This window comes from Oncorhynchus keta, chromosome 22 (genome assembly GCF_023373465.1).
Source record: "Oncorhynchus keta strain PuntledgeMale-10-30-2019 chromosome 22, Oket_V2, whole genome shotgun sequence".
NCBI classification, from domain to species: Eukaryota; Metazoa; Chordata; class Actinopteri; order Salmoniformes; family Salmonidae; genus Oncorhynchus; species Oncorhynchus keta.
This window is the reverse complement of record NC_068442.1, coordinates 23036261-23057984: the sequence shown is the minus strand read 5'-3', so window position 1 is coordinate 23057984 and position 21724 is coordinate 23036261. Positions and strand designations below refer to the sequence as shown.

The window sequence follows — 21724 nt, the reverse complement described above, 5'->3', positions numbered from 1 at the left end:
GTTTCCCTCAAGAATTTCCCTGTATTTAGCGCCATCCATCATTCCTTCAATTCTGACCAGTTTCCCAGTCACTGCCGATGAAAAACATCCACACAGCATGATTTTGCCACCACCATGCTTCACTGTGGGGATAGAGTTCTCGGGGTGATGAGAGGTGTTGGGTTTGTGCCAGACATAGCGTTTTCCTACATGGCCAAAAGCTCAATTTTAGTCTAATCTGACCAGAGTACCATCTTCCGTATGTTTGGGAAGTCTCCCACATGCTTTTTGGCGAACACCAAATATGTTTGCTTATTCTTTTCTTTAAGCAATGGCTTTTTTCTGGCCCCTCTTCCACAAAGCCCAGCTCTGTGGAGTGTACGGTTTAAAGTGGTCCAATGGACAGATTCTCCAATCTCCGCTGTGGAGTTTTGCAGCTCCTTCAGGGATATCTTTGGTGTCTTTGTTTCCTCCTCCTTAATGCCCTCCTCGCCTGGTCCCTGAGTTTTGGTGGGCGTATAATGGATGTAATGGTGCTTAGTGGGATGTTCAAAGTTTCTGATATTTTTTATAACCCAACCATGATCTGTACTTCTCCACAACTTTGTCCCTGACCTGTTTGGAGAGCTCCTTGGTCTTCATCGTGCCACTTGCTTGGTGGTGTCCCTTGCTTAATGGTGTTGCAGACTCTGGGGACTTTCGGAACAGGTGTATATATACTGAGTCATGTGATAAAATAAATTCCACCTGTGTGCATTATAACTATTTATGTGACTTCTTAAGGTAATTGGTTGCACCAGATCTTATTTAGGGACTTCATAGCAAAGCGGGTGAAAACATATGCACCATCACCTTTCCGTTCTTTTTATTTTTTTTTTGAAACAAGTATTTTTTTCATTTCACTTCACCAATTTGGACTATTTTGTGTTTGTCCATCACATAAACTCAAAATAAAAATCTATTTAAATTACAGGCTGTAATGCAACAAAATATGAAAACTTGAATACTTTTGCAAGCCACTGTACCTCGACAATCTCCTCATGGGTATCTCCCATGATGCTTTGTGTCTGGTTATTTGTGGTTTCAAACAACTTATAAATTACAAACATGCCTTTCCCCTACAGGCCCATTCAAATACAATAGATAGATTGGATTTATTCCTTCTTCCTCAGCAATCCACCAGTTGGCCTTGATCAATACAGTAGAGTGAATGAGTTCAATACCACCAAACTGAAGGGGCCTATTGAGTGGACTGGACTGATTCATAGTGTGGGGGTGGGGAGGATGATATCGACACGAGGGTCAATGCTTACTGCTGAGTTGTGGTTTTATAAGAATGCAGCAGCCATGTGTGTATGTCAAATGAGGTTGGTGGCAACTTAATTGGGGAGGACGGGCTCGTGGTAATGGCTGGAGCGGAATTGATGGAATGTTATCAAATACATCGAACACATGTTTAATACCATTCCATTTGCTCCTTTCCGGACATTATTATGAGCCGTCCTCCCCTCAGCAGCCTCCTCTGGTGTATCGTGCATGTGTGTATGTGGAGCTGAATATCTGCTGTATGACACTAATACCATTAATTTGATAATGATTGTCAATAGAAGTTGAAAGAAATTACTATCACAACATACATCAACTCTGAATGCTGGTAAAAGCAGGATTTTTGTTTCACAATTCTCCCTACTGTAAGAGCACTGCACTCATCTGAGCTTAGATAGAGAGCATGCTCGTGTGTTTATGCCTTTCGATAGCTCTCTCTCTCACATACCACAGATGGTGGGGTGTTAACCTAAAAACCCCAAACATCCTAAACGGTGATTTTCAGGGGTCATCAATTTGATAGACCTTCTGTGTTCTGTGCGGCAGGGAACCAGACTTGTGTCAGATGGTCTTGAGATATCTGCTTTTCTCCGTCCGTGTCTAGACTTGACAGATAATGCAGTTTTTGTATTCTGATCATGGACTTCTGATCATGGAATTCACTTTTTCTTTGGGGGGGGGGGCAATATTAGATAGCTGGCTAGCATTTATGAAGCCAGCAAACATGTTCTTCACACGCTAGATTGCTAATGACGGTCCGCACACAACGCGTCTTTTCAATGTGATCTTTGTGTTCTGATAGCAGAAGTCGCATGTAAGTGTTAAGTGTAGACATGGCCAATGTTCCCTCTAAGCTGCACACTGCACCAGCCAGCAGTAGTCCTGAGTGACTGCCGCCACGCAGAGCGCAGAAGAACTATCAGCCTATGGAGAGAAGCACGGGATTGAACTTCACTCAACTTTCTAGAGTTTTCCCTGTTAACACAATCAACATTTCCCTTTACTGTGGCAATTGTGATGAAATCAATGCAACATTAGCCACTTTCAATGTAACATACCGAAACAAAACAAACTATGCAAGATCATTTTTCTTTCAAGTTTGCGCTCAGCAGACCTGAAATTTGCTCATTGCCCAAACAATGTTGAGGGAACATTGGACATGGGCTCTGGAATGTTGAGGGAACATTGGACACGGGCTCTGGAATGTTGAGGGAACATTGGACATGGGCTCTGGAATGTTTGACATTCCAGATGTGTAAGTGTTCCACTTTTTCCACAGCCTGTCTACAGAAGGTCAGCTCTCACTAACAGTACTTTAGGACGGGTGTAAATATTTGTTGTGTGTGTGTTCCTAGGATGTTGTGTGTGTACAGTGTCCTGTGGAATCCTGGGTAAGGTCATGCAATAGTCCTCAGCAGAGTGCCAGATGACCGTTACCATTGCAACAGAAAATACTTTCGAAACCATAGCGATAGAACAGAGAGGCTAGGAGGTTTGGGATATTCAACTCTGCCAGACCCTGTGAGGACCAGAAGGAATGGACAGGCAGATTGATACTGAAGTTTATTCACAAAGTTGGCAAGCCCTGGTACTATAGTTGCAAAGCTACCGCTAATTTACCAAAGTTACCAGAGTCTTGGGTGATTTTGGTAATTAACAGAAAATCTATGGCAATCTATGGTAATTTTGGTAACATATACTTGAATAACATTGAATAACATTTTATTTTAATATACTGTATAATATTCATTTTTGTTTTATCTGTGTCCATATTGTCCATGATTTTGTAATAGATAGACCATATGTTTCAAGAGAAAAAGCATATCTTCAACTCTCAACTATTGACTGCAACCAATTTGACGCAAAAACATTGACAACAAATGAATATTGACATAGAACATGAAATAAAGGTGTAAAAAAAAATTCTAAACAATATTTCATACTGAAACCCTCATATTACACAACAATGGTATTCACAAAGATGATGGTTTAAATTTAGGATAATGTTTTACAGCTTTGTCAGTCTATACTTTCAGTTTTTATTATTTCATATATATATTTTGCATGTGATAAGGCCACACAGGGCCAGAGATAATTACAGACACCTTTGATGTTCTGAATTATCTAAAAAGGTTACCAGAAAAATTCCAGAATATAGGCAGTTTACTGGTCAACTTAGAAAGTTTCCAGTAATGTACCCTCCCTTTGCAACCCTACCTGGTACCCAGTAACACACACACGCGCAAACACGCACACGTGAGCACACACACAGGCACACATGCTCTCACTGAAGCATCACTGTTCCAGATCATTCTCATAGAGAAACATCCTGAGACAGGGGACAAGGGTAACCTCGACTCTGTAGGAGCAGAGAGCTCTGCTTTTCTTTCCCTCCATTTTCTTCCTCCCCCTTCTCTCCTCGCTCACTCCCCCTGTTCTCTCTCCCTCCTCTTGCTCCCTATTTTCTCTCTGTCTCTCTGTCTATGAATAGGCCCTTGATGTGTGATTCAGTTTGTCCCAGCTTCACAGTGAAGAGCTCATTGAGTCTTGTTCTCTCCGTCTCAGAGAGACCTTCTATATCTGGAGATATTTAGAGGTCTCATATCCTGTTGTTGAGCAATGGAAGATAGACAACACTGTCTGTGTGTGTGTGTGTGTGTGTGTGTGTGTGTGTGTGTGTGTGTGTGTGTGTGTGTGTGTGTGTGTGTGTGTGTGTGTGTGTGTGTGTGTGTGTGTGTGTGTGTGTGTGTGTGTGTGTGTGTGTGTGTGTGTGTGTGTGTGTGTGTGTGTGTGTGTGTGTGTGTGTGTGCCTGTGTGCTTGTGCGTGTCATGGTTCTATGTAGTTATGTCTGAGAATAGATCACGGGCTCTAATTAACAACAGACCCAGGGCCGGCCTCAGTCAGGCAAGGCCAGATGGAGGCCAGGAGGGATCACAGAGCAGGACTGGGTTGTAGGGAGAAGAAGACAGTGGAGAAGAAACAGTGGATGGATCTGCTGGACCACCTTTGATGAATTATTTTCTGTGTTTTTGTCTGTGTTCATTTTGCTATGTAACTCTGCAGGCAGGTTATCTGGGAATATGAGTCATGTACAACAGTGGAGGCTGGTGAGTGGAGGATGGCTCATAATAATGGCTGGAATGGAGTAAATGGAATAGCATCATTTGATACATCAGCAGCCTCCACTGATGTACAAATACACAGCATAATCCACCCGGTGTTTTCAGATCTATGAGAGGTGTCTCGGGGTAGGGTCTAGAGGTAAGTTTGGGACTGGGCATAACAACAACTGTTACTCTGATCAACAAGTGAAAAACAGAAGAGGGAAGGAGGAGTGGATGGGGAAAAGGGGGAGAGAGGTAGGGTGGTGTCAAAAACATTCTTTCCTTCCAAAGCGCTCCAAGGGGAGAGGAGGGGTACCCTTTCATCCATAAGAGTGGGAGAGAAGGGGTACCCTTTCATCCATAAGAGTGGGAGAGAAGGGCTACCCTTTCATCCATAAGAGTGGGAGAGGAGGGGTACCCTTTCATCCATAAGAGAGGGAGAGAAGGGCTACCCTTTCATCCATAAGAGTGGGAGAGGAGGGCTACCCTTTCATCCATAAGAATGGGAGAGGAGGGGTACCCTTTCATCCATAAGAGTGGGAGAGGAGGGGTACCCTTTCATCCATAAGAGTGGGAGAGGAGGGGTACCCTTTCATCCATAAGAGTGGGAGAGAAGGGGTACCCTTTCATCCATAAGAGTGGGAGAGGAGGGGTACCCATTCATCCATAAGAGTGGGAGAGAAGGGGTACCCTTTCATCCATAAGAGTGGGAGAGAAGGGGTACCCTTTCATCCATAAGAGTGGGAGAGAAGGGCTACCCTTTCATCCATAAGAGTGGGAGAGGAGGGGTACCCTTTCATCCATAAGAGTGGGAGAGAAGGGCTACCCTTTCATCCATAAGAGTGGGAGAGGAGGGCTACCCTTTCATCCATAAGAGTGGGAGAGGAGGGGTACCCTTTCATCCATAAGAGTGGGAGAGGAGGGGTACCCTTTCATCCATAAGAGTGGGAGCGGAGGGCTACCCTTTCATCCATACGAGTGGGAGAGGAGGGCTACCCTTTCATCCATAAGAGTGGGAGAGAAGGGCTACCCTTTCATCCATAAGAGTGGGAGAGGAGGGGTACCCTTTCATCCATAAGAGTGGGAGAGAAGGGCTACCCTTTCATCCATAAGAGTGGGAGAGAAGGGCTACCCTTTCATCCATAAGAGTGGGAGAGGAGGGGTACCCTTTCATCCATAAGAGTGGGAGAGGAGGGGTACCCTTTCATCCATAAGAGTGGGAGAGAAGGGCTACCCTTTCATCCATAAGAGTGGGAGAGAAGGGTACCCTTTCATCCATAAGAGTGGGAGAGAAGGGCTACCCTTTCATCCATAAGAGTGGGAGAGAAGGGCTACCCTTTCATCCATAAGAGTGGGAGAGGAGGTACCCTTTCATCCATAAGAGTGGGAGAGGAGGGGTACCCTTTCATCCATAAGAGTGTGAGAGGAGGGGTACCCTTTCATCCATAAGAGTGGGAGAGGAGGGCTACCCTTTCATCCATATGAGTGGGAGAGGAGGGCTACCCTTTCATCCATAAGAGTGGGAGAGAAGGGCTACCCTTTCATCCATAAGAGTGAGAGAGAAGGGCTACCCTTTCATCCATAGGAGTGGGAGAGGAGGGGTACCCTTTCATCCATAAGAGTGGGAGAGGAGGGCTACCCTTTCATCCATAAGAGTGGGAGAGGAGGGCTACCCTTTCATCCATAAGAGTGGGAGAGGAGGGGTACCCTTTCATCCATAAGAGTGGGAGAGGAGGGGTACCCTTTCATCCATAAGAGTGGGAGAGGAGGGGCACCCTTTCATCCATAAGAGTGGGAGAGAAGGGGTACCCTTTCATCCATAAGAGTGGGAGAGAAGGGCTACCCGTTCATCCATAAGAGTGGGAGAGAAGGGCTACCCTTTCATCCATAAGAGTGGGAGAGGAGGGGTACCCTTTCATCCATAAGAGTGGGGAGAGGAGGGGTACCCTTTCATTCATAAGAGTGGGAGTGGAGGGTACCCTTTCATCCACAAGAGTGGGAGAGAAGGGCTACCCTTTCATCCATAAGAGTGGGAGAGAAGGGGTACCCTTTCATCCACAAGAGTGGGAGAGAAGGGCTACCCTTTCATCCATAAGAGTGGGAGAGGAGGGGTACCCTTTCATCCATAAGAGTGGGAGAGAAGGGGTACCCTTTCATCCATAAGAGTGGGAGAGAATGGCTACCCTTTCATCCATAAGAGTGGGAGAGGAGGGCTACCCTTTCATCCATAAGAGTGGGAGAGAAGGGCTACCCTTTCATCCATAAGAGTGGGGAGAGGAGGGCTACCCTTTCATCCATAAGAGTGGGAGAGAAGGGCTTAAGAATCCAAACTCAGCTGCAAACCTTTCACACTCTCTTTCCAATCCCAACCCCACCTATAACGTCCCCATCCCTCTCTCATTTCAAAGCCAGAACCTTCAAGGCCAGAGAATCTATGGAGGAATCTATGGAGGAAAGCACCCCCTGGGAATCTATGGAGGAATCTATGGAGGAAAGCACCCCCTGGGAATCTATGGAGGAATCTATGGAGGAAAATAGAACCAGGGTAGACAGAAGTGTAAAACTACACTACTGCAGCTACCTTTCAGGGTCAGTGTGCCAGAAAAGTTTTAGGATCCATCAGCAGCTTGCTTTTGTGGTTGTTTTGAACATACAGAAAGACATGTGTCTCGTGAATGGGGGATGGATGACACATGGGTTAGAGGTATACATGGCCAGGCACGAATGGAGGGAGACATAAGGGATAGTGAGTATTTTCTCAAGATCGAAAAACAATTAAATATAAATCAATGGAGATTACATTAAGAGGCCTAATAAAGATGGATCACAGAACCGCCCACAGCCTCATGATGCCCCTGTCCACTACTGACCTTCTCTCTGATTGGATGAGGCAGAATGATTTAAGGCAGTGATTGGAAACGACATGAGGGTTAAAGGTAATGAGCATTGATTCGCATTATTGTACCAACACTACATTCTTAGAAAAATGGTTTCAAAGCAGTTCCAGGTAGAACCCTTTTGGGTTCCACGTAGAACTCTGTGGAAAGGGTTCTACATACACTGCATTCGGAAAGTATTCAGAGCCCTTGACTTTTTGCTATGGTACAGTCTTATTCTAAAATGTACTAAATAAATATAAAATCCTCATCCATCAACACACAATAACCCATGATGACAAAGCGAAAACAGGTCTGGCACCATCTCTATGGTGAAGCATGTTGGTGGCAGCATCATGCTGTGGGGATGTTTTTCAGCGGCAGGAACTGTGAGACTAGTCAGGATTGAGGGAAAGAGTGATCCAGAGCATTCAGGACCTCAGACTGGGGTGAAGGTTCATCTTCCAACAGGACAAAGCACACAGCCAAGACAACACAAGAGTGGCTTCGGGACATGTCTCTCAATGTTCTTGAGTGGCCCAGTCAGAGCCCGGACTTGAACCTGATCGAACCTCTCTGGAGAGACCTGAAAATAGCTGTGCAGTGACGCTCCCCATCCAACCTGACAGAGCTTGAGAACCTCTGCAGAGAAGAATGGGAGAAACTCCCCAAATGCAGGTATACCAAGCTTGCAGTGTCATACCCAAGAATACTTGATGCTGTAATTGCTGCCAAAGGGGCTTCAAATGTTTCATTTTATTTTTATTATACATTTGCAAAAATAAAAATAAACAGTTTTTACTTTGTCATTATACGGTATTGTGTGTAGATTGATGAGGGGAAAAATGATTTACTCCATTTTAGAATAAGGCTGTAAATTAACAAACTGAAAAAGTCAAGGGGTCTGAATATTTTCAGAATGCGCTGGGATCTACCTGGAACCAAAAGGGGTTTTCAAATGGTTCTCCTATGGGGACTGCCGAAGAACCCTTTTAGGTTGGTTACCTTTGACAATTACATCATTGTTCACTATACTGTGTGTGTGTGTGTGTGTGTGTGTGTGTGTGTGTGTGTGTGTGTGTGTGTGTGTGTGTGTGTGTGTGTGTGTGTGTGTGTGTGTGTGTGTGTGTGTGTTGTGTGTGTGTGTGTTTGTGTGTGTGTTTGTATGTGAGTGTATGCGAGTGTGTGAGTCAGAAGCAATTATACCCTCTCCTGCTGTGCGGACCTGTGAGAACCCGCCTGACAATGAGGCGTCTCCTAGGAGAGCAACGCTAACCAGCTAAACATTCTGCTGTTTTTCCCCTCTGTAGGAGATTGACTCTCTCTCTCTCTCTCCCACTCTAGTCTCTCTCTCTCTCTCTCTCTCTCTCTCTCTCTCTCTCTCTCTCTCTCTCTCTCTCTCTCTCTCTCTCTCTCTCTCTCTCTCTCTCTCTCTCTCTCTCTCTCTCTCTCTCTCTCTCTCTCTCTCTCTCTCTCTCTCTCTCTCTCTCTCTCATTAACTGAGCAGTTTATCATGCTAGTAGGAAAACAATGTAGGAAGTAATCCTCTCAGAATCAGTACCTGGGAGACATCATATCAGCAATTTTTGGTTGATACTTGATTGAGCTGTCAACAAACGTGAATTCAACTTGAAATAAACGTATTCAAGTGAGGGGGTTGGAAGACTTGCGATTAAGAATGACAGAGAAGGAGAAAGTAAGAAATACATGTGTGACAGACAAGATTAATCAAGATAAATAACGAATAAAGACAAAGTAGGAAAGAGAGGAAAAGAAAACCCGTGAGAGACATTTAATTAAGGATAAGATTCTTAAAAGAGGAGAAAGGACAGTTATAGAGACAGACAAAACAAGTCCTCCTCATCATTGTTGTGTGGTTAACGAGGCGTGGCGTGTTAGACTGTGTCATAACTGTTGACCGTGACAAAAGATGGCCTTGTTCTCCCTGTAGGCACTTAATTTAGAGAGAGAGAGAGAGAGAGAATGAGAGAGAGAGAGAGAGAGAGAGAGAGAGAGAGAGAGAGAGAGAGAGAGAGAGAGAGAGAGAGAGAGAGAGAGAGAGAGAGAGAGAATGAGAGAGAGAGACAGAGAGACAGAGAGACAGAGAGAGAGAGAGACAGAGAGAGAGAGAGAGAGAGAAGAGAGAGAGAGAGACAGAGAGAGAGAGAGAGAAAGAGAGAGAGAGAGAGAGAGAGAGAGAGAGAGAGAGACAAAAGAGAGAGAGAGAGAGAGACAGAGAGAGAGAGAGAGAGAGAGAGAGAGAGAGAGAGAGAGAGAGAGAAAAAACTTTGTTATAGTGTATGTTTTGGAGGGGAAACTAATTTACAATTTTACTGAATACTTTTCATAAATTCAATCCCTGTCATCATCTCGTATAACCTGGTTGTTGTTAGTGGGACATTAGAAAATTACTTATGTCATGTAAGGACAGGATACATATGTATTTGTCTACCTGGAGCTGAAAGTCAGATTAGTATAAGAGCATCCAATATACCCCTGGCATTTTCAATAGCTTTAAATAACAGTCCTCCAAACTTCACTTCCATTCAAACTAAAATGCTAAAACACTCAGGGCTACACGATATATACTCCATATACCATCACTTTCAACCCCTTTTCAAGCTTTCAGGTTCAAAGAAGACCTAAAGTAATCCATCTGAGCTGGAGAGTTATACCATTTGTATTGACGCTCAGTGACATTACGCAATAGACAATGGACATAGAAGTACAGCAGAGAGATGCAGCTGTGGATGGATGATACATGGAAGTACACAAGAGAGATGCAGCTGTGGATGGATGATACATGGAAGTACAGCAGAGAGATGCAGCTGTGGATGGATGATACATGGAAGTACACGAGAGAGATGCAGCTATGGATGGATGATCAGGAGCTGCCAGAAAGATGAAGGTAGACAAAGCCAGGCTGATGCTCCAGTCAGTCAGGTAATGGAGAGCTAAAGTCAACAACACAGATAGGACCTGTTCACCCCTGCTGGAATACTCAGCCTTTGAAATGAGAAAGCTGATTGATGTGGCATTCAATAGAACAGTCTTTCAGCAGCGTGCAGGCATCAGCTGAGATTTACAGTCAAAAGCTTGGCCAAGCTTCTAATTTACACATATCTTAAATACCTCATGCACACGCACTGCCTTACATGGTGAAAGGAGACACGCAGTTGCCTTCTCCACAAGAAAAACAAAATTACTGAAGCCCAACCCCAGATTGCGTGTGTGCGTGTGACTCCACACAGCTGTAAGTAGAGAAATAAGAGGCTTAAATAGAATACAATCAGAGAGAGTGAGACCGCCTCCGTATGTGATTTTGTGAATCTGCATCTATCTTTTAATAAATACGGGTAGGTCTTATTCTGTGTGTGTGGTGTGTGTGTGTGTGTGTGTGTGTGTGTGTGTGTGTGTGTGTGTGTGTGTGTGTGTGTGTGTGTGTGTGTGTGTGTGTGTGTGTGTGTGTGTGTGTACTTCAAAAGAGTCAATCAGCCTAGAAAAGCATGATAATAATAATCATCATCTAGTTCTGTGTGACAGATGGCTCTATTTTTACCTCCTCACGACAGCCAATCAAACAGCACCATACAACAAAGCACATTCCAACAGAGAGACAGAAGATGTTAAAGACTGAAGCCTGTAATATTGGCTGTGTGTACTAACAGAACTAACCATACTAACTAGTAATGTTAACCCTGTAAGGAAAGCATTTTTGAGTGTCTTATGGTAGAATGTGATATTTTAGGTAATAAGGATTCCACTGTACTTTGTACTAGCTGCACCATATGATCTATGCATTATACTTTATTTTGATAGTCCGTCTGTAGATGCTCTACAGACGACCTACAGACTATTAGTAACATTTCAACTATCTACTAACCCTAACCCTTTTCCTAACCCTAAACTTAACCCGTAGCCTAATCTGACCCTAACCCTAATTCTAAACCTAACCCTAACCTGGCGTTTTGTTAGTCCCCACAAGGTCAAATGCTATTTCTATGGGGTTTAGGGTTAAGGGTTAAAGTTATAATTAGTGTTAGGATAAGACTTTCATTAATGGTTAGGTTTAGAGCTAGGGTTAGTTTTAGGGTTAGGGTCAAGGTGAGGTTTTTGAGTTAAAGTTAGGGTTTGGGTTAGTGTGAGGGTACAAGTACAGGTTAGGGTTACGTTTAGGGTTAGGGTTTAGGGAAAATAGGATTTGGAATGGGACTGAATTGTGTGCCCCCACAAGGTTATATATATATATATATGTGTGTGTGTGTGTGTGTGTGTGTGTGTGTGTGTGTGTGTGTGTGTGTGTGTGTGTGTGTGTGTGTGTGTGTGTGTGTGTGTGTGTGTGTGTGTGTGTGTGTGTGTGTGTGTGTGTGTGTGTGTGTGTGTGTGTGTGTGTGTGTCTGCAGGCTACAGATAGAGACTGACAGCTCAGCAAACAGCTCCTGTCATTTTGAATAAATCCCAGAGGAAAAACAAATGACATTCACAGCCAGGAGGCATGTTAATCAACCTCAAACTAAGGTAGGCCTAAATCACATTACACTAAACAGGATTCACAACCACTAACCAGAACAAACAACCACTTCTAATGAAAACGTTTTTTTTTTCTATAGTGCACATAAAGATGAATAATACTGGAACAGCTTTGTCCACATGTAATCAGACTTCTGTGATTAAAACCACAGTGAATGGTTTTGGTTGGCCACAGCACTACCAGCACCTTCTCCTATCTTTATATGAATACTCCTCTATTGGATTACGCAAGCAGTTCCCTAACATTTATGACCCACATGCAGTCTCTAAATGTTTCATGTGGCCTAGGAACTTAACAGCACCTGCCACCAGAGGGCCAGTCGTTTGGGACCCAGTGAAAGGTTCTGGTTGGTCCTCCACTACCATAGAACCATAGCCTGACAGCATGTTCTCTGGATGCCGAGAGCTGTCACTGTAGGTGTGTTGCGTATTCGGGCGCATCCACACACACTGCATGTAACTCTGTCTCACTTGGTACGGTCCCTGTTTCAACATCTTTAGCACAGCATGATTGGAATGGGGTGACTTAAACTGTTATTATCACTCAAACACACACACACACACACACACACACACACACACACACACACACACACACACACACACACACACACACACACACACACACACACACACACACACACACACACACACACACACACACACACACACACACACACACACACACACACACACACACACACACACACACACACACACACACACACACACACACACACACACACACACACACACACACACACCGACACACACACGCAGACACACGCAGACACACGCAGACACAGACACACACACACACACACACACACGCTGTAAACATCTTCACTGTGGAGTTAGTGAATCACGCAGCAGGTCAGAACTTGTCCTGAGGTCTGACAGTAACTCTGAATAGACAAACATTCCACTTGAACCAGAGCAAAACAGCACCAAAAGCACAACAGCATCAAACTGAAAGTAAACGTGAGACAAAGGCATTGACAGTCACAGCTGTCTAGCATGCATCCTCTGTGTGTCACTACACAGGATAGGACTAGGAGGGTAATGATTAGCCATGCTATGCTAAGCTTGCTATACACAGCTCTGTTACAATACGGCAACATTATGCTAAGATAACTAACTAAGCCAGTATGCCAATGTCACACAAACACACAGTAGATAGACTCCTCAATGACCTTCAAACTGGGTAAAAATTAGGATGGACAGACAAGAGGCAGAGAGACAGAGGGACAGAGCGACATTCATTGTCCACTCAACGTGCAGTTTCAGATTAAAAGCTTTACCCTTTGCTTTGCCTCCCAGCTCAATCTGCTACTGTCTCTGGATTAGCCAAAGACCCTGTAATTAAATCCCGAACACACACAACAACACAGCAAGACAGAGAGAGGGAGACAGAGAAGCAGTGAGATATTGAAAGAGACAAACAGGAAGTGGGACAAAAAGAGACAGTCAGAGAGAGACAGTCAGAGAGAGACAGTCAGAGAGAGAGACAGTCAGAGAGAGACAGTCAGAGAGAGAGACAGTCAGAGAGAGAGAGAGAAGGTGTAATCCAGTGTATCTTACCCTCTCTCCACTGTTCCGTCGTAATGTTCCCACGGGTAGTTTGAGCATGAGTCTGCGGGTCCTACCCGGGGTTACAGCCTCCTGGACCACCATGGCACGACCCTCAGTGTGTATGTCTGTGTGTATCTGTGTGTGTAGAGGGAGACCGTCTATTCCCGTCCAGCCTGGAAGCAGCTCACGCGAGCAAGCGTCTGTCTGTGAGACAGAGTGTGTGAGTTGTCCCAGTCCTGTCAACCCTCCTTCCCTCACTCTCTCTCTCTTCTGTTACTCTTGGTGAGAGGAGAGTGTGTATCTGTCTGCTCTCTCTCCCTCGGACTCAGAGACCTGCCCATTCTCCTCTGCATATGCTCCACTCTGCCTCTCTAGCACACGGTGTGTGAACGCAAACGGGAGTATGCGTGTGTGTGAGGGGAAAGGGAGTATGCTTTGTTTCTTTTCCCTCTCTCCCACTCTAGTCTCTCTCCCACTCTAGTCTCTCTCTCTCTCTCTCTCTCTCTCTCTCTCTCTCTCTCTCTCTCTCTCTCTCTCTCTCTCTCTCTCTCTCTCTCTCTGTCTCTCTCTCTGTCTCTCTCTCTGTCTCGCTCTCACTCTAGACAGGGACTTAACCAGGTCACTGGATGAATGCAATGCTACGGTTGTTATTAGCATATGTACCCTTGTCATGTGATCACAAAGGAGTAGTAAATGTGTGTGTGGGGGAAGGGGACACACACACACACACAGTACAGTGGGTCACATGGGGCACCTCAAAAGGAATATGTGATGTTTTGCCATCTGGTGAGGAGATTATCTTTAAATCCCACATCCAGCTTTCACTCCTTCTGTCTGGACTGGAGCACTGAGAGGGACACCCCAAAACACACACACACCAAGCCAATAACAATACAGTGGGATGGGATCCGAATGAGAGGAGAAGGTCTCGGGACAGGATTGGGGACACACAGTCATCACCATGCCTATTGGCTTATTCACTGGTCCACAAAAAAAGGTTCTGAAGGATTTAGGCGCAAAACCATGTGGTGAACATTAGCATAAAAACCATTTGTCCTGATGAGGAGGGAAACCAGCTTAAGCCGTGGAGTGGCGTGGTCCTTGTCTGACCATCATATCTGTTTCCTGGGGAGTTGGGCTGAGTTACAGCTGGTTCTAGTGACATATTCTCATAATCACTCTGCAATGCTCAGCTTCACTCAATCAGCTGGTCAATACTGCATCGGCAGATGATTAACTTGAGTGGATAAACACACACAGAGACATGCACGCTCATACACACATACGCACAAGTGCACACAGGAGTAGCGGAGGTGGTTTGGTGGACTACGCTTGTGTGATGAGTAAGCTTGCCTGAAGACTTGTGTTATCTCCTAGATATAATCCTTTCTCAGTGGGCTAAGGTGTTCTTGAGGCATACAGAAGACCAGGGTTCGACAAACACACACACACACACACACACACACACACACACACACACACACACACACACACACACACACACACACACACACGCACACACACACACACTAGATTAAATAAGCAGCCCCCTAAAAGTCCCACTCCACCAAACCCCCGACCAAGCATGGTACTAGAAGTGTCTGAAACACATACACAGACACAGAGATTGTGGTTAAAGCTGGGTGAAAACAGGAGGAAGTCGTCTTCACTAGTAACCCCACTAAGCATCATTTATTCAATACCTACATCAGGAGTGTGTGTGTGTGTGTGTGTGTGTGTGTGTGCGCGTATGCGTGCATGTGTGTGTGCGTGCGTGCGTGCGTGCGTGTATGTGTGTGCGTGTGCGTGCGTGCGCGTGTGTGTGCGTGTGTGTGTGTGTGTGTGCGTGTGTGTGGCCTACATGAGAAATATCAGAGGGCTATATATAACCCTAGAGTGTGCTGCCACAGAGTTCAGACTCAGAGACTCCAACTGGAGAAAAGATGAAAAGAACTACGCATCCCTTTTCACTGTCAGACATGTCTGAAATGAAAACACTTCTCTGTGATGCCTTAGATCATTCATGTACTTTGTCGGAAGATATCCTGTTTTATCTTGTTCATCAGGAGGAACAATGACATGGTTGTCCATAATTAACTAGTAAAGACTGCAATGAGTCCATCCTCTGTGTAAGCTAAATTGGGTAATATTTTCTGATTATGTGTTAAACATTTTGAAGGAATCTTTCAGTCCGAACACAGTAATGATAAAGGCCTCAATTTCACACCTAATCTTCACAGGGGAGAATAAATCATTTTATGCCTCGGGCAAGATGCACAATGACCTGCTTCACAACACCCTGACATATGGGACAAAAACACAAAAACACACACACAATAACACACCCACGAAAAGGCATGCACAGGCACCCGCACGCACGCGCACACACACACACACACACGCACACGCGCACACACACACACACACACACACACACACACACACACACACACACACACACACACACACACACACACACACACACACACACACACACACACACACACACACACACATACATACATACATACATACATACATACATACATACATACATACATACATACATAAAATGCAGAGACACACACATGAGCAATTCACAGACAGAGTCATGATTTTCATCAGAACCCTACCGTCTAAGACATAAAGTTACCCCCACCATCCCTTCACATTCTCCCCTGACACACACACTCTCCCCCAACGACCTAATCACCACAAAACCAGCCTAGCCAGCTCCAGACACAAAGAACTGAGTAAGTGAGAGAGAGAGAGAGAGAGAACAATGCCGTAACAAGAAATACATTAATAACTACTAATAAGACCAGATTTCTCCTCAAACAATGCACCGGGTGTGTGTGTGTTGTATGATTCAAGTGGTGATCTGAGTTGCAGAGCTGGTTCCCCATGGTAAAGTCTTGGCATTGTTTACTTTTAATTTACTGAGAGCCCAGCCAGTCTCTGCCTACAGCTCTCTGATTCATCCCTATGGTCCCTTGTCTGAGGTGTGTGTGTGTGTTTATGGAAAATGCCCTCTAGCCAGACTCTATCCTCTAGCCAGACTCTATCCTCTAGCCAGACTCTATCCTCTAGCCAGACTCTATCCTCTTGCCAGACAAAGAGGAGGTTTCTGTGTTTCTGTTTAAGGTTACAGATACTAGCCAGCACAGAGTTTCAGCAACATAAATACATACACGTATACAAACACATGCGTGCAGGCACACACACACACACACACACACACACACACACACACACACACACACACACACACACACACACACACACACACACACACACACACACACACACACACACACACACACACACACACACACACACACACACACACACAGAGAGATGAATCTATCACACTCAAACACTATAACTCATTGATTTTCTGTTGTTTTGTCTGCCTGTCATTCTATGAAATGATTCCTATTGACTGTTGTACAACTCATGGTGTTCACTGTGTTTGTGTTCTCTGTTCATTCACAATAAACATAAAAAATGGACACACACACAAACATACAGGAGGATGAGAGAGAGCAGAACAGAGGCCTCCTAGTCCCCTATGGTGAAGTCATTGTGATGATTTAAGCCCTCATCGAGGGATCTGGGTTCTCCCTCTTTCTCTCGCTTGTCTTTTGCTTTCTGATAATGCACTCATTTCACACTCTCAGGTAGGTCACAAATGCAGCTGTGTATGTGCGCGCGAGAAAGAGGGAGAACCCAGATCCCTCGATGAGTCATCACAATGACTTCACCATAGGGGACTAGGAGGCCTCTGCTCTGCTCTCTTTGTCATCCTCCTGTATGTTTGTGTGTGTGTCATTTTTTTATGTTTATTTGGTTTTTATCACAGGAGAGAGAGAGAGAGAAGAGACCGGTCACACACACAACCTACCCCAGCCCACATTTTCAAGTTCAAATACATTTGAGTTCTATACGTTTCAGTCATCGTGAGGGAGGAAGGGAGAAGAGGAGAGAAGGGATGAGGAAGTGGCAGGGATGAGGAAATGACAGGTGGGAGGGGGAGGAGAGGATAGGATAGGAGAAGGAGGTAACTCAATTAGACTACAGGAAGATTGAATGCATTTTTAATCTTGGTGCTACATCTCCTGCCTGAAGTGACTGTCAACCTTTGTAGAAGACAAGATCCTGTATGGTCTCATTGTAGAGACAGAGAAGAGATCTATCCCTTCATTCTCCCTCCGTATCAAGTCATAGGTTTATTTAATGTCATCACAGCATCATATGTGACCCGTTTCAGGAAACTAGACGTCTCTCGTGGGTCACTAATTTACAGGACAGCCATTTGATCGTAAACTTTTTTGGGGGGCAGAAATGCCTTCTTGAACATGTGTACTTTCATGTGCCTTAATAACAAACGTGTATTCCATCTGTAAATGGAATGAAATGTTTAAATTACAAGCCTAGTTGGTTTAGCCACAGAAAAAGCCAACAACCTTCCCGCTAGCCATGATTGGCTGAGATATTGAGTGGGCTGGACATGGTGAGAGATGAGTTTGGATTGGTCTGCCATATGGCATGCTTCTGTCTATTGGAGGTGGTCCGTATGTCTTGGGAATGCTGTCTAACACAGCTTTATTTATTTCAATGTAAGTGTTGCTTTCCACTTTCTGGAGGACCGAGCTCTGAAATGAGTGGAATTTGAGAATGATAGCTAAAGGAGAAAACACCTGTCTCCAGATTACATCTTCAAACTAAGGGCAACCATGGCATTTGACAGGAGACGCGTTCATCCATAATGCATAATGCGGGTAAGATAGTCTAGCTAGCTACATTTTCAGATATTACACGTTTAAATTTTTTAAATTTCAAGTTCAAATGTACTGTTAGCTAGCTGGCTAACATTATCATTTGTATCTCAGGGCCATTTGCTTGGCCAGTTAGAGCCTAATGTTAGCTAGCTAACATTGAACGTGGTTGGTTAGCCACCTGCAGATTCATGCAGGCTCGTAACGTCATGAGTTGGGATTATGGTTCATTATTTAGCTAGCTAGCTACATGTCTTAAGAAAAGACTCCACTATGCAAGTAACCATTTCAGGTGCGTTCGTAAGTTCAGTCTGGCCATCTACTCCGATTTCAGAGCACTCTCGTCTGAGTGTGCCAGAGCACAGAATAACTGATACATTTACGAACGCTCAACACTCGTTGAATATGGCCGGTGTCAGTAATCATTGGCAAACAAATGCAATTAAATTATTGCCAGCAGCACAGTTACAGTCACCAACACTCTGGATAACATGAAAACAGCCTTACCAGCTGTGCTAGGGTGAGTTAAATGGTCAGAGTTTGGGTGGGGGCTAGAGCGAGTTCTCCAGTAGGTACCAAAAAATTCAAAGGCCATTTTCTCAAAGGTGAGGTTACAAGTTTATGAACTTTCAAAGTAGAATTACTTTACAATTATTCCTCAAATGCAATGTATAATCTACCATTTTGTAGCTCTGTGTCTCTGCTTTTATCCAATGTAAAAAACACCATAAGACCGGATCAAGGCGGTCGGTCACATATTATGAATGGAGACTTTTGATATTAGAATGCCAATTGGGGGATAATACGGTGTCCAGAGGGTGTTGTTGCTACGTTGTTATTTACAGTTTAAGTCGGAAGTTTACATACACTTAGGTTGGAGCCATTAAAACTTGTTTTCAACTACGCCACAAATTTCATGTTAACAAACAATCGTTTTGGCAAGTCAGTTAGCACATCTACTTTGTGCATGACATAATACATTTTTCCAAAATTGTTTACAGACAGATTATTTCACTTATAATTCACTGTATCACAATTCCAGTTGGTCAGAAGTTTACATATACTAAGTTGACTGTGCCTTTCAACAGCTTGGAAAATTCCAGAAAATGATGTCATGACTTTAGAAGCTTCTGATAGGCTAATTTACATAATTTGATGTATTTCAAGGCCTACCATGGGACCACGCAGCCGTCATACTGCTCAGGAAGGAGACACATTCTGTCTCCTAGAGATGAATGTACTTTGGTGCAAAAAGTGCAAATCAATCCCAGAACAACAGCAAAGGACCTTGTGAAGATGCTGGAGGAAACAGGTACAAAAGTATCTATATCCACAGTAAAACGAGTCCTATATCGACATAACCTGAAAGACCACTTAGCAAGGAAGAAGCCACTGCTCCAAAACCGCCATAAAAAAGCTAGACTACGATTTGCAACTACACATGGGGACAAAGATCATACTTTTTGGAGAAATGTCCTCTGGTCTGATGAAACAAAAATAGAACTGCTTTGCCATAATAACCCTCATTATGTTTGGAGGAAAAAGGGGGATGCTTGCAAGCCGAAGAACACCATCCCAACCGTGAATTACGGGGTTAGCAGCATCATGTTGTGGGGGTGCTTTGCTGCAGGAGGGACTGGTGCACTTCACAAAATAGATGACATCATGAGGGAGGAAAATTATGTGGATATATTGAAGCAACATCTCAAGACATCAGTCAGGAAGTTAAAGCTTGGTCTTCCAAATGGACAATGACCCCAAGCATACTTCCAAAATTGTGGCAAAATGGCTTAAGGACAACAAAGTCAAGGTATTGGAGTGGCCATCACAAAGCCTTGATCTCAATCCTATTCCTATTCCTCAATCCTAAAATTTGTGGTCAGAACTGAAAAGCGTGTGCGAGCAAGGAGGCATATAAACCTGAATCAGTTACACCATCTCTGTCAGGAGGAACGGGCCACAATTCACCCAACGTATTGTGGGAAGCTTGTAGAAGGCTACCAGAAACGTTTGACCCAAGTTAATCAATTTAAAGGCAATGGTACCAAATACTAATTGAGTATATGTAAACTTATGACCCACTGGGAATGTGATGAAAGAAATAAAAGCTGAAATCATTCTTTCCACTATTATTCTTACATTTCACATTCTTAAAATAAAGTTGTGATCCCAACTGACTTAAGACAGGGAATTCTTACTCGGATTAAATGTCAGGAATTGTGAAAAACTGAGTTTAAATGTATTTAGCTAAGGTGTATGTAAACTTCCGACTTCAACTGTACATTGCTATGGTGCTTTGCTATGTGAATGGGCAGTCCCTTTCATAGTGTAGTAGTGTTGTCGTCTGAGAGTAGGTTTATCACAGACACCACATGATGCGCACAAATCATATCAAAATATATACGGCAACAAAATCCAATTTACCATAGAAATGCATTAAGATTCTGAGATTATAGTATTTGCATAATAATCCGACATTCCAAGTGGTACGCTGCTTCATCCGTAAAGGAACACTGCTTTGCAGGGATATTCTGCTACAGCTGAAGTCTGTTCCTATAAAACAAGAGGACAGATCTATTGTGTCAACCTGAAGCTGTCCCTGTTTCTCTATGTTAGTAAAGTAACTCACCCCTGTGCGCCTGCTAGCCTTACTAAATCATTCATATCGAGTACTGTAATTAGAAATACAGTCACGCTCCAATACCCACTCTAACATAATGCTGAGAATGGCACACGCACACACACGCACACACACACACACACACACACACACACACACACACACACACACACACACACACACACACACACACACACACACAAAGGTATACCATCCTTCTCAGCCCACTGGCGTGTGAAGGAGTATATTGCTTTAAAGTCCTCTGATACATTACTCTAATGTTCTCTACTTACGATATCTACAGAGAGAATAGTACTAACACATACTCAGACACTACACACACTCCACACACACAATCACCAGTACATGCAAAAGAGGGACGGGCCATGCTATGCATCGTGGCTTATATAGGTTCGGGAGGCCTCTTCTCAAATATATGCACATGTTTGTGCTTGTGTGTTTGTGAATGAGTTTGCTTGCGCGTGTGTGTGTGCATTTGCGACTGATGGTGTTTAAGTGTGAACAAGCATGTGTACTTTCTTGCTTACATGTGTGTTAGTGCATAGTGTGACTGTGAGTAAGTCTTTTGTGGGTGTGTATGCAGATCGCTCAGAGCCATTTCAATATTTCTAATTTAAAAATGCAAATGCAGAGGCCAGATAAGCCTCTGCCTTGTGGCCTCCTGCAGTAATTAGAAAAATAAAGAAATAAGGCTGCTAATTAGGATGCCGTGAGGAAGTGTGGAGGAAGGATGTGGTCTTCCTGCTTGTCAGTTTCCACCTCACATGTAGTGCATGAATAATAGTCCCAATGCTGCTCCAACCGCTCCTGTGACATCACAGTCTTACCTCCAAGCCTCAAACGCTACACACAAACACATCATTTCTTTCATATTCACATCATACAGTTATATAACTGGCTGACCTCAAACTTCAAAT

The 21724-nt window shown here is 44.1% G+C and overlaps 1 protein-coding gene and 1 long non-coding RNA gene across 4 annotated transcripts in view; one reads left to right on the top strand and one right to left on the bottom strand.

The window, feature by feature from the left end:
- The window catches only part of LOC127910610 (uncharacterized), a 115475-nt gene extending 111406 nt beyond the window's left edge, over positions 1-4069 (top strand). The window contains exon 2 of the long non-coding RNA XR_008075451.1: positions 3902-4069. This is a non-coding gene — a long non-coding RNA (uncharacterized LOC127910610). The remainder of the gene's footprint in view (positions 1-3901) is intronic.
- LOC118376514 (FERM domain-containing protein 4A-like) overlaps positions 1-21724 on the bottom strand; it is a 446877-nt gene that overhangs the window by 320268 nt on the left and 104885 nt on the right. Inside the window, exon 1 of one of the 3 annotated variants that reach the window (XM_052474913.1) lies at positions 13398-13752. The exons of the other annotated variants lie outside the window; for them this stretch is intronic. Within the exon in view, the coding sequence (XP_052330873.1) occupies positions 13398-13490 (93 nt within the window). The 5' untranslated portion in view covers positions 13491-13752. Of the gene's footprint in view, positions 1-13397; positions 13753-21724 lie in introns of those variants that run through there. 3 annotated transcript variants of the gene reach the window in all.